Source organism: Convolutriloba macropyga, chromosome 7, assembly GCF_964194025.1.
Source record: "Convolutriloba macropyga chromosome 7, txConMacr16.3, whole genome shotgun sequence".
Taxonomy (NCBI): Eukaryota; Metazoa; Xenacoelomorpha; order Acoela; family Convolutidae; genus Convolutriloba; species Convolutriloba macropyga.
The window spans coordinates 18,613,584-18,626,131 of record NC_134474.1 but is presented as its reverse complement, the minus strand read 5'-3'; the positions used below and the strand labels follow the sequence as shown (position 1 = coordinate 18,626,131).

The 12,548-nt window shown below is 33.7% G+C and overlaps 5 protein-coding genes across 6 annotated transcripts in view; 3 read left to right on the top strand and 2 right to left on the bottom strand.

The window, feature by feature from the left end:
• Positions 1 to 12,548, top strand: part of LOC142342672 (failed axon connections homolog) — a 548,023-nt gene that overhangs the window by 313,967 nt on the left and 221,508 nt on the right. The gene's annotated exons all lie outside the window — the stretch shown is intronic.
• LOC142342673 (failed axon connections homolog) overlaps positions 1 to 12,548 on the top strand; it is a 546,280-nt gene that overhangs the window by 313,967 nt on the left and 219,765 nt on the right. The gene's annotated exons all lie outside the window — the stretch shown is intronic.
• Positions 1 to 12,548, bottom strand: part of LOC142342670 (cleavage stimulation factor subunit 1-like) — a 518,885-nt gene that overhangs the window by 289,574 nt on the left and 216,763 nt on the right. The gene's annotated exons all lie outside the window — the stretch shown is intronic.
• LOC142342671 (RNA-binding protein Musashi homolog 1-like) overlaps positions 1 to 12,548 on the bottom strand; it is a 452,119-nt gene that overhangs the window by 222,808 nt on the left and 216,763 nt on the right. The window lies entirely within an intron of this gene.
• Positions 1 to 12,548, top strand: part of LOC142342661 (uncharacterized) — a 147,040-nt gene that overhangs the window by 20,662 nt on the left and 113,830 nt on the right. The window contains exon 5 of the mRNA XM_075394121.1: positions 8,142 to 8,366. Coding sequence (XP_075250236.1) covers positions 8,142 to 8,366 — 225 coding nt within the window. The remainder of the gene's footprint in view (positions 1 to 8,141; positions 8,367 to 12,548) is intronic.

Genomic DNA, 12,548 nt, shown 5'->3' with positions numbered 1-12,548 from the left:
TCCAAATCACACTTTTATAAACGTACCAATTGCTATCTTATGGTTCTGTTAAAGCTTGTTATGAAGTTTTAAATTTGTATTTAGCAGTTTTATAAATTACTCTGAGCATGCGTTTCACAAAAAATATTAGCGAATTTTCTACTTTTGCAGGGTTTTTTTAATCATTATCTTAGTTGCTTAAATGATGTATGAGTTATCTAATGATGCGCAGATGTAGTTGAGTAATAGTGGCGTTGACAACACTCGATTTTTTAAAAAAAATTATATAAAACTCTAGCCGGCATTTCTTACTGCTGGTTGTCTGTCCTTCCTTGCTTTTTAAAGTGTCCCCTTGTTTTCTGATAATGATGATTTTAGTTTTTGATTTGTTTTTTGAAGGCGATGTCTACCCTCTGATTATTTGTTTAAGTTACTTACCCGGTGAACCTCCCTGTTGAAAACTTTTGACAGCAGTTCCGAAATAACCGGTGCTCTTTCTTGAGAGAGTTCGAAAAATCCCTCCAGAAATTGTATGCCACAAACTTTTTTTATCTTAAACAGCTTTGTCAAGAACGGAAATCATGAAATGATTTTTCTTATCCTTTATCAGTTCTCGGAAAGGGACCAAAAGTGCAAGATACAACAAAACAAAACAATATAATTAGCAGTTCCGAGTTTTTCTTTGCAAAATAGATTTTTCTGTAGTCTAGCATTTGCAAATAGCTCAAAAAATTAGAAAGCTGTTGGACAATAACATTGCTTTCTTCCCTGTTTCGGTCTCAATAATAACAGCTCAAAAATTGTCTCTGTATTCTAGTAATATTTTGGTTTTCCTTAATTCTGTTTCAGCCCTCATTTTTGTTCCGACCCATCTTGGGGGGGGGGGGGGGGGGGGGGGGGAGGAACTATATTCTCATATGCATTTTTTTGTTCAGTCAATTATTTTGGCCGTTCGATATATTCATCGTAGAGTTGAGACTGGTATCATTAGAAAGCTTGTCCAGCGTAGAATATGGAATTAAAAAGTTTTTTTTGATTTTCGTTTTACAGGGGGTCATTGAGGTTTAAACTCTTCGACAGAGAAATTGCGCCAATTTTGCTAAAATTTGTTAGATTTTTTGAAAGAAAGTCTTGTTGATTTTGTTTTTAAGGACAGAATATATTGTCGGCTATTTCTCTTTAATTTCTTTGTCAAAAAATCTGGCTAAATAAAATTGTCCCCGTTTGTCGTTTTAGAGCAATTCATCCTAAGTTAGTCGGCTTATATTTTTAGGTTGCCAGCGGTTGTTGAAAATTTGAATCACTGCTCTCTATCTTGTGAAACAAATGTATAAAGAGTAGTTTATCAATGATCTGAATGCATCAGTACTTGCTGAGTCACTGCAATCATACATTTTTGATGTAAGCATGATATTGGAACAGGATAAATGTTTAACCGAAGGGACTTACAACACGCACACTTTATTGAGCTGAAAATCAATTTGCCTGCAGACCGGATGCACATGCTTTTGTTACCTTTAGTACAATTTTCCTATAGCAAAATTTTGTTTCTTTTGTTTCTTCTCTTCTTTTGCTGCCTTCCAATTTTGCCTCTCATTTAGTTAAACTGATTGACGCTACTTTATTTCTGAGGTTGGATAATTCTGAAAAACTGAAAGTCTCAACAACAGCTGTTGAATGTGATGATTTTGACACTATTGATATTTTGAGTTTGGTCGCTTTTTCATAACTTTTACAGCAGTTGTTGCTTTGCTACTTGTTAGGTTATAAACCCTCTAACTTGTACACTGTTGTATGTTTTGATATTATAAGCAAAATTCTTTTCAATTTTGATTTTGCATCCAAATCACGCAATTAATAATCTATAGTTTGCTTACGTATGATGCTTATAAATCTTATTATGAAGTTTTAAATTTGTATTTAGCACTTCTATCAATTACTCTGAGCATGCGTTTCACTAAAAAATTGCGCAAATTTTCGAGATTTGTACCACGTTTTTATTAGCTTACTTGCTAAGATGGTGGTATGAGTTTTCTATTGATGCGCAGATGTAGTTGAGTAATATTTGCAAAGCTATGGGCTTGATTGGCGTTGACAACACTCGATTTTAAAAAAATTACAAAACTTTAGCCAGCATTTCTTACTGTTGGTTGTCTGTCCTTCCTTGCTTTTTAAAGCGGCCCCTTGTTCTCTGATGATGCTGATTTTAGTTTTTTGTTTGTGGTTTTCGGAGGCGATGTCTACCCTCTGATTATTTGTTCAAGGTACTAACCTTATGAAATGAGAGCTGGTGAACCTACCTGTTGATAATTTTTGACACCAGTTCCGAAATAATCGGCGTTCTTCCATGGATACTTCGAAAAATCCGTCCAGAAATTGTATGCCATAAGTAGTGTTTTTTATTTCTAAGTTGCTTAAGCTCTTTTAACATTTTAATCACTGCTCTATCTTTTGCAACAACTGTTTAATCAGTGGTCTATCAATGACTTGAATGCATCAGTACTTGCTGAGTCACTAATTATACATGTTTGTTGTAAGCATGCTATTGGAAGAGGTTAAATGTTCAATTGAAGAAATTTACAACAAGACACACTAAACTGACCTGAAAATCAATTTGGCTGCAGACCGCAAGCATATGCTTTTTAACTTTTTCAGCAGTTGTTGCTTTGAAGCTTTCGAGGTTAATCTTATTGATGTTCGGAGTTTCAATATACAAAATTTAAAACCAGTAACTTGTAAACCGTTTTATTTGAAATTATCTGCTTTTTCATCCAAATCACGTTCTCAATTTTGCTTTTTCATCCAAATCACGCTTTTATTAACGTATCAATTGCTATCTTATGGTGCTGATAAAGCTTGTTATGAAGTTTTAAAGTTGTATTTAGCAATTTTATAAATTACTCTGAGCATGCGTTTCACAAAAAATTTTAGCGAATTTTCTAGGTTTGCACGGTCTTTTAATCATTATCTTACTCGCTAAAATGGGGGTATGAGTTATCTCATGATGCGCAGATGTAGTTGAGTAATAGTTGCAAAGCATGGCTATCGGTTTGATTGGCGTTGACAACACTCGATTTTTTTAAAAAAAACTTATATAAAACTCTAGCCGGCATTTCTTACTGCTGGTTGTCTGTCCTTCCTTGCTTTTTAAAGCGTCCCCTTGTTTTCTGATAATGATGATTTTAGTTTTTGATTTGTTTTTTGAAGGCGATGTCTACCCTCTGATTATTTGTTTCAGTTACTTACCTGGTGAACCTTCCTGTTGAAATCTTTTGACAGCAGTTCCGAAATAACCGGTGCTCTTTCTTGAGAGACTTCGAAGAATCCGTTCAGAAATTGTATCCCACAAACTCTTTTTTTTCTTAAATAGCTTTGTCAAAAACGGAAATCATGAAGTGATTTTTCTTATCTTTTCTCAGTTCTCGGAAAGGGACCAAAATTGCAAGATACAACAAAACAAAACAATATAATTAGCACTTCCGAGTTTTTCTTTGCAAATATGAATTTTCTGTAATCCAGCCTTTTCAAATAGCTCAAAAAATTAGAAAGCTGTTTGACAATAACATTGATTTCTTCCATGTTTCAGTCTCAATGATAACAGCTCAAAAACTGTCCCTGTATTCTAGTAATATTTTGGTTTTCCTTAATTCTGTTTCAGCCCACATTTTTGTTCCGACCCATCTTGAGGGGGGGGGGGAGGAGGGGGAGGAACTATATACTCAAATGCATTTTTTTGTTCAGTCAGTTTTGGCCGTTCGATATATTCATCGTAGAGAGTTGAGACTGGTATCATTAGAAAGCTTGTCCAGCGTAGAATATGGAAATAAAAAGAGTTTTTGATTTTCGTTTTACAGGGAGTCATTGAGGTTTAAACTTTTGAGAAAATAGAGTGAATTCCGTTGATTTTTGTTCACAGTTTTCGGAATTTCGACAGAGAAATTACGCCAATTTTGCGAAAATTTGTTAGATGTTTTTAAAGAAAGTCTTGTTGATTTTGTTTTTAAGGACAGAAAATATTGTCGGCTATTTCTATTTAATTTCTTTGTCAAAAAATCTGGCTAATTATTTCAAAATCCAGACTTTTTCATCAATACAGCACGAAATATGTTTCTTCAGTCAACTTTGATTAAATTTGAAGGAAGTGCACACCCAAACACCACTAACACAATCTTTGTAGATTCCAAAGGGGGCAATTTCTACTTCAACTTCCGTTGAGAGTGCTCTGTAATTAACACTTTTCCGTTTTTTCCTAACTTATAACTCGTTGATTATCAAAAACGCAGCATTTATTTTTGATTTCTTAACTAACAAAATATCTATATCTATGACATTCGAAAATTTAGGTGTTCTGAATGGACAAGCAGTATTAGCAGGGAAAGTTTTGGTCCAATCTTGGACTGTTACAATCCAAAAGTAATTTGGATTGTAATCAGTCGGTCTTTTTTATAAAAAAAACTTTGATCTTTTTTATGTTAATTAAATAACAGAGCATTTTTAATCAAGGCTTAATAGTGATAGGTCCAATTGGCTTCCTAATTAGCTACAAAAATAATGTATCTAGTTTGTTACTTGAAAGCTTATGGTAGTTTTGACTTTTAAAAATAATTGATTTTTAAATAAAAAATGGCTTATTGAAATTTGCCTCCATTTTTTTCTTACTATGTCAACTTGTAGCTTTGTGTCAGCAATGAAAGAATGCTTCTTCTTTCTACTGAAGTCAAATTCAGTCTTTATTGAGGTTTTATGCCTTAAATTATGGTTTTCTGGCTTTGATACTACTAGATTTTACCTTTTTTAAATTTTGAGCCTTTTGCCCATTTTTCATTATTATTTTTGTCGCATTATCACGTTATTGAAAGTTCATATATCACATTATTGGCGTTCAAAATAAAACAAAATTGATAATATTAAAATATCAAAGATTTAGATTACGGTTTTAACGGCTTCGACACTACTTCCTCGAAGAACTTAATTGAACTTTTAAATTTTGTTTTAAACTGTCGTTTTTACTTTGTCTATTTAGTTGTATGAAATATCATGTACAATGGCCCCGTCTCATTGGCTTTCATGGAAGAATAGATGAGACGATATTAGTAGATAGCTGATGGCTTTCATGACTTTTAAAACAATTGATTTCCAAAATTAAAAAAAAACAATAATTTCGCAATTTGGTTCGTTTTATTGTCCGTTTGTTACCTAGTCTCGTCAATTACAGGCCAATTATGACATTATTGTTGTCAAAAGAAGGTGTCAAAAACTATTGGTGTCGCAAAATGTTTTTAAAGAATTCTTTTTGCCTTTACTGGCTGCGACACAGGTTTTTTAAAAAATAATTTAATTTTTTATTTTTGTCATATTTGGCGTTCTTTTTATAGACGTAAGACATATTCTCGATACTTGCAAGTCGCAGGGGCTTCCTTTGGAAGAATAAAAGAACCTATTTATTTTTTTCATTTTGTAATTAATGGCTTTCATGTCTTTGGAAATAATTATTTTTTCGAAAAAAAATAAGTTTTACTTTATTTTGGCCGTTTCCTTTTTTATCTACTTGTTACCTAGTTTCCTTAATGAGAGATCACATAATACATTACCAGTGTTCGAAGAAGGTGCAGGGCGGATATAGTGTGGCAGCCAAGTTGTAGCTTTACGGCTTCGAAAGCGTTTTCTGGCAAGTTTTAATTGATTTTTTGTTTGTTGTCTATTTGTTGTTCTTTTTGTAACAGCATAAACAATGTAATAACGACAGTTGTTAATCTCCTTCTATAGTTAATCTCCCTCTATTGGTAGTTGTAAACCTATGGGGGTGTTTTCGTTGATTTTTAATAGTTTTCATTACTTTGAATTTGATTGCTTTTAATAATTATAAGCGAATTTTTCAACTTTACTGTTTTTGTTCTTTATTGTCTAACTGTTACCAAGCCTTATTATGGACTGGTCCCATATCTTTTCTGGCGAATTATAAATTTTTTTGTTTAGTTTCAGTTTTATCTGACTTTTTTATGACTTTATTATTAAGTTTTGTTTTTTAAAACGCACATAAAGTTTTTGATGTAATTAATGTTTGTTGTTGTTGTTGTTGTTAGATTTTGCTGTTCTTTTTGACTCGCTTTTTTAATATTGGCATATCTCAATAATTTAATGCATCATTTTTTACTCCATTGAGTTATTTGCTTTGTAGGCTAGCTTTTCGTTCATACAACATTTTTTTCGAAAAATACTTGAATTTTTGGGTTTTTCTATCTTCTTCATTTGCTGGAGAATTATGTCAAAATTGTGGATGAGCGGGGTCGGAACCTTATGTGCAATCGCACATTACCGAGCCCCCTTGTTGTTACTAATAATTGAAGAGCACGGTAATCATTCTTTGAATACCAATGTTCTTCTGCGTTAACTTTTAGATGTACTATTGATAATTTTGTTTCACTAGTACTAGATTACATGTACTATGTTGCTGCTGTCAATGTAGTAATTCACCATCATTAAAACAAACGACGAAACCGATAATTTTGTTAATGATGTTGATACTGTGCATAAAATTTTTGGATCCTATCCGTCAATCTCTTTAAACTCACCTTTCATTTTGATCTGCATATGAATGAGTTAATAAATTTTGTTTCGGGATACGTGAGCATCAACTTCTATCACTCTTTCTTGGATGTTTACTTCCTAAGTTTACAATCCTGTGTTAGCGAAGTATGCTTTTAGACTTCAGTCAAATGGGTTGCATGGAATGCATGTCAGAACGTAGAAACAAAGATCTTTATTAATTTTATGTGCCTTTTGAATTAGATATATCTGGTGTCATAAATTCATGACTATACTATTTCAGTTGCATTGATTATGGTAACTTTTCAAGTGGGTCATGTTACTCCGTATATTTGTCATCCTATGTTTAATCAGATTAAAAAGTCATCTTGTATTTGCACTTTTGTTATTAGTAGACACCATTTTCAACCTCTGTCTATCATGACTTTTTCAAATTCCTTTGGATAGTTTTAATATTTTTCAAATTGATCTGCTTTAGGTTTAAAAATCTATCCTGCGTAACAGTAAATGAAATCCTTTGTAATAAATTTTGACATTTAGGTCCTATTGAGTTTCTTACATTTTCACATTCATTTCCTACACTTAATTGACTAATTTTCAACAATGGACGTTCCTGTTGAGCAAATCTCCTACCTGAATATGTTCTAAAATAACCTTGATAGTTTGATTTCAAAATGTTCTTTCTTGTGATTGACGCGAATGAGCATTAAAATTCTATTATCTTTATTAGATCTTTTGTAATTCGCTTTTTATCAGGTATATAATCAAAAATTGAAAGATCATCATTAACAAATGTTGACGGCCTCTGGGAGACGTATAATAGTAATTAAGAACTGATCGGTGCTGCGTCATGGGATAATTCAAATAACATGACCAGAAATTGTATGCTACACAACTGAATCTGTTCAACAAATGTACTTTATTTTTTGACGAATAGCTCAAACCTCAAGAAAGGAAATTATAAAAAGAATTTTCTTAGTTAAACTGAAAAAAGGACAAAAAGGAGAAAATATTAATCGAGTTTTATAAAAAAAAGCAGACTGAAAGTAAATTAATATCAACTCATATTTATCAAACTGGCAACACGAGTTTTGCCGTTGAAAAATGTATACAAGCATGTTGGATTTTGAAAAAGGCCAAAATCGATGCAAAGCAGCCCATGTAAGTTACGCAATTGTGAAATTCTTTTCCAATGCAGTATAGCTGCTTATTTCGCTGGTTATAGTAAGTCTTGAGCTTTCGTGATGTCTCCTTGGAGCTCTAAACTGACACCCAAATACGGGGGGGGGGGGAAGTAAAATACAACCTAATTTATTTGATTGCGCTATGCAAAATGTGTTTGCCCATTTTGAGAAATTTCTAACTACGATAAAGCTAGCCATGAATTATTCTTTCAACTCAATTACAAAACTGTTCTCTCACACCTGGGTTGTTTATGATTATGCACCTTGTGGTGGCAAATATAAATTGTCATGGGTAGTCACATCTCGTACTAAGCAATACAGTCCATTACCAGTGCAAAAAAAAATAATTATTTTTTGGTAATCAACACAAAAATTTTCGATCACGATTTTTGCATGAAAGGTGGTTGTTAGTTCAAAACGAGATGGTTTCAGGAAACCAATGCCAGCATCTACAGTCGTCTCAACTTCTCCCACAGATCAACAACTGCTGATGTTGATAAAGATGAGTCGACCAGTTCTTCAGCTGATTTACAGAGAGAGGTTGACCAATGGGTGTCTAACCCTTACATTGGGCAGCCTTCTAAAATGTCTCGTTCTGATAATATAGACGACGGTAGCAGTGATTACTCGGCAGAGTACGTGTCCACTTCCAGCGAGGTTAGAGCAATGTTTCCAACATCATAGAATATATATTTCAAAACGGTGAAAGGAGAATTTACCCAATTCCATTTACCCAATATTATACAGAATGCCATTATACCGAACCTCTCATATACCCAATGCCAAGTTTGTTTTTCCCTGTTGTTCAATTAAAGAGAACTACTATTTAGCATAAAAACTTTAAGTGCTATAGCCATGCCTCAGCGGCCCGATGAACTTGATATGAAACTATCAAAATCGAACATAGGATTACAATTATTCGCCTAAGTAAAACAGCTTTAAATGGATACTGCTATTTTGCTATTGAATTATTGAACGAAAAGATGAAAGTGCATTGGGTATAAAGGCACCAGGTAAATTGTCACAACTTTTAACAAATTTCAAATCGTGTACAATGATTTTCCGAGATATTGGCAAGATGGATGGTAATCTTGCCGGACAGAAGTTGGTCTTTCAATTTTATTTCATCTACAATGTGACAAATTGAAGAATGGTACCAGATTAATAGGATACAATGGATAGCGGGAACTTAACTCTGAGTTTCATTTTCTGAAATTTTTGGCCAATTTTTGGACCTCCGAAATCTTATGTTGATGTAGGAGCAATAGAGCAAAATTACCTATTAATCAAGTGTTTCTTTCAAATTGAGTGGCTGTAATATGCTTTGAAGAAAACTGGGTTTATTACTCGAAAAGTTTCAGTTCAACCTTTCGAATACGCTTTAATGTTAAATTTCGTGCTTAATATGCCCTCGCATTTGCTATATGACTTAGCAAAGTGGGGGAATACTCAACGAAGAAAAATTCTTTGTTTAAACTTTTCTGGTTCTTCGGTAATTGTTTCAACTTCAAGTTCAGCTCCGCAACTTCCAGTTCAGCTCCGGGGTTAGGAATTTTTTGCGAGCCTGGCCTTTTTGTGAAGTCAATTTTGGCCGATCGATGCATTGTGTGCAGGCTCTGAGTTTTTCATAGAAATTTGTAAAAACAAAACTCAGTTCTCATTCCCCCCCAAAAGAATTGCAGCCCGAAAACCAGTTGCAATTGCTTCTGGTTATTCGACTGAGACTTGAATTCTTGAATTTAATTTTCTCTTAAAATTGATCACTTTTCTGAACATTGTTCTTCACAACTCATATGTACTTTAAATCAATTAATACGCTTTATACCACATGGAATCAATGTTACCAGTTTCGAATCCAATGGAAATTGCTGTCAGTATAAAATAAGATTCAGCGGCTCCTTCATCCCTGACAGCTTGACATGATTTTCAGATAAAATTTGTGAATTATCAATGTTCTTCCATTTCATCGAAAGAAATCATTATCAAACTAAAAGTGTGCTCCGTAAAAAAAAAAATTAGCTTCCGTAGTAGTTGCCTCTGATTGTTACTTTGGAGATAGGTTGAACTTCAGTGAATTAGTTTTAGCCTATTTCAGTTTTCTTCAGATCATTTTCCTAGCATTTTCCAACGGTTTACAAGTATTCATTTGTTTTAATTTTACTTTGTTTATTTCTTGTGAATCAAATAATTCTTCTAATTTTTGAGGACAAATGTGTTTGAACCCTTTTAGACAACCATAAGATACCTCAGCAAAAAATGTCTCTGATCCGAATCAAAATTGTCCATTGATGGTCAGAGTTAATTTTTGTAATTAAGTCACATGCGAACAAAGTTTTTTCTAAATTTTTACACTTTTTCCGTTCTTTGAAAATTTTCAGGAGGAGTTACCTGACAAAGTGATTAATACATAGCTTCTGCTTTTGATTCATGTTTTTGATTTAACGAATACAACATATTTTAATGGACAATGGAATCTGGATTTTTGTCAGAAAAGAGGACTCTTGGTCAGAGGAATTTTTTGATGATTTGAAATTTGACTAACAGTCGTAGTAATTTACAGATATCTGCCTAAAAATGGCGAAAGCCACGTTCAAGGCCAAACTAGCTTTTTGGTCAAGTGATTTAAAATCTCTTGTTTAAATGAAGCCAGAAATGTCCAGTTTCCCTCGATTACTGTAGCATTGTATTTTCGGTGCCGCTTTATGTTTACACTCCTTTTTTAATAACTGCGATAGCGGTGTAGATATTTTTGGTCTTCTCTGTTTTTTACTTCCTCGTGGATTTGTTGGTAACGGAGAAGGATGTCACGCTTAGAAAGTTTATCAATTGCTCTCGAACGAAGTTTGAAGCAATTACTGGAAACTAGCGTGCCTTTTTCATGCAAATTTTTTGCATGACGATTTTCGAGCTTTTGTTCCAGAAATTTCTTTGACTTCTCTGGTGAATTTTTAACTCTCCTATTCTTTGTTTTTGCGTGATTTCAATTGCTTTTACTCCGAAGTAAAATTTGTTGCTATATTAAAAGCGATTGTAGTAAAGGAAATGAAAAAGGACTGGTAGACGAGTCGGATGTTTTTGCACCCACAAACACCCGGATATTTTTGCACCCTTTTCTAGGCCAGAGCCCCTGGATTAAATTGCCCTGCCTGTCATTCGAGAGCAGTTTGTCCGACCTTCAATTATTTTTCAAATCTTTGAAGTAATGTGTAAAAAACAACGAAAGAGCAAAGTAATTTAGAAATAAATTTATTAATGACTGCAAAGCGATATCTGAGGCTATTATTGGCCTTCTCTTGTTTTTTTAGTGAAAGAATTTAAATTGTATTGGGGAGCTCTCTTTTTTTAGATCTCTTCACACATGATTTTTTAATTCAAATTTAAATTTTGATCTTGCTGACGCCTATAGAGGAATGGGAGCGAAAACGCGAGTGAGAAAACTGTGTTCGAACAAAAATTCGCTTTCTCGATTGCGGTTTTATGTTCACATGCGGCAGTACAAAAAACTAGACCTAGAATCGACTCTCAATGGATTGGCAATCAAAATTAAATTGCTGCATGTGAACATAAAATCATAATCGAGAAAGCAAATTTTTGTTCGAACAACGTTTTCTCGCTCGCGTTTTCATGACGATTTTTGCATGATTTTCGAGCTTTTGTTCCGTCACATTCACTTCAAATCTGCTCTTTATACTTTCATTCATGCTATGTCAACTAAATTGCGTGCGTGACGAAATTTTTGCTCTTTGTGGAGAGTTTTGTTTTGTTGATTCGCGTGATTAAATTTTTAGTCAAACGTGACTTACCTCACTCTCAAAATTGACTTCTTCAATCTGAAACTGACTTTACTTTAATTTAAAGAGATCATGTGAAGTGAGCGCGTGTCAGTCTCTTTGAAGGGTTTTTGAGGGCAGCTAATGGAAGCACCAATAAGTTGAACAGATTCCTAATTAAAGTGTAACATCTCAGCATCTAATAAATAGTTTATATTTGGTCTGTTTTTTACTAGCTTTTTGAGACTGCAAGAAAGTTATAGCGGCTGTTGTCTAGCTATCTGCCAGCTATGTTTTCATCTTGTCTTACATATCTTATTTAATTGTTCTCGGACGAAGTTTGAAGCTATTACTGTAAACGTGTTGTCACGACTCCAAGAGGAGTTATGGTGATCTATTTTTTAATAGCCGCCCTTATCTTCTTAGCCGGCTATTATAGCACTCCTATTTTTTTTTACTTCGTCGAACTTTTTTTCGCTTTAGCCATTTTGCCGCTTTTTAAACATTTTGCGTGAAGTCTTTTGGACTTCTCTAGGCTAGTTTCACTCTTCTGTCATTCTGCTCAGTCCTTTTAAACAGCAGCTGCTCAGCAAAGCAATTCAAAAAAAAGAGATTCAGTATTAAAAAAGATCAAAGTCAAATAGAAACAGGATAAACCCATAAAGCCCATTTTTAGATGCCCGGTACTTGAACTTTGTTCTCATAAGTTTTGGGTACTATCTATACTGCTTATTGGTATTGATACTAGACCTGTAGCCTCTCACTGAGAGACAGGAGTATGTTCAATTACGCAATGACATCAAAATAAATCGCGCTTAAGAATGTTTCTATACAAAAATCAATTTTTGTTGATATTTTTTTTTCTTTCAATCCCAATAGTGTTATGGGAATCAACGGCGGCTATTTTCCGTCAATCTGCTGGGTATGTTTTTAAATCGGTGACAGATTCTCTGTTCACAGGATTAAAAGTCAAATGCCGCACGTGAAAACAAGTGTTTAGGTCAAACTGCTGAATAAAAGTGAAAATTAGAGCGAAGGAGAGAGTGGTTTCGTTTCATGCAGTATTCTA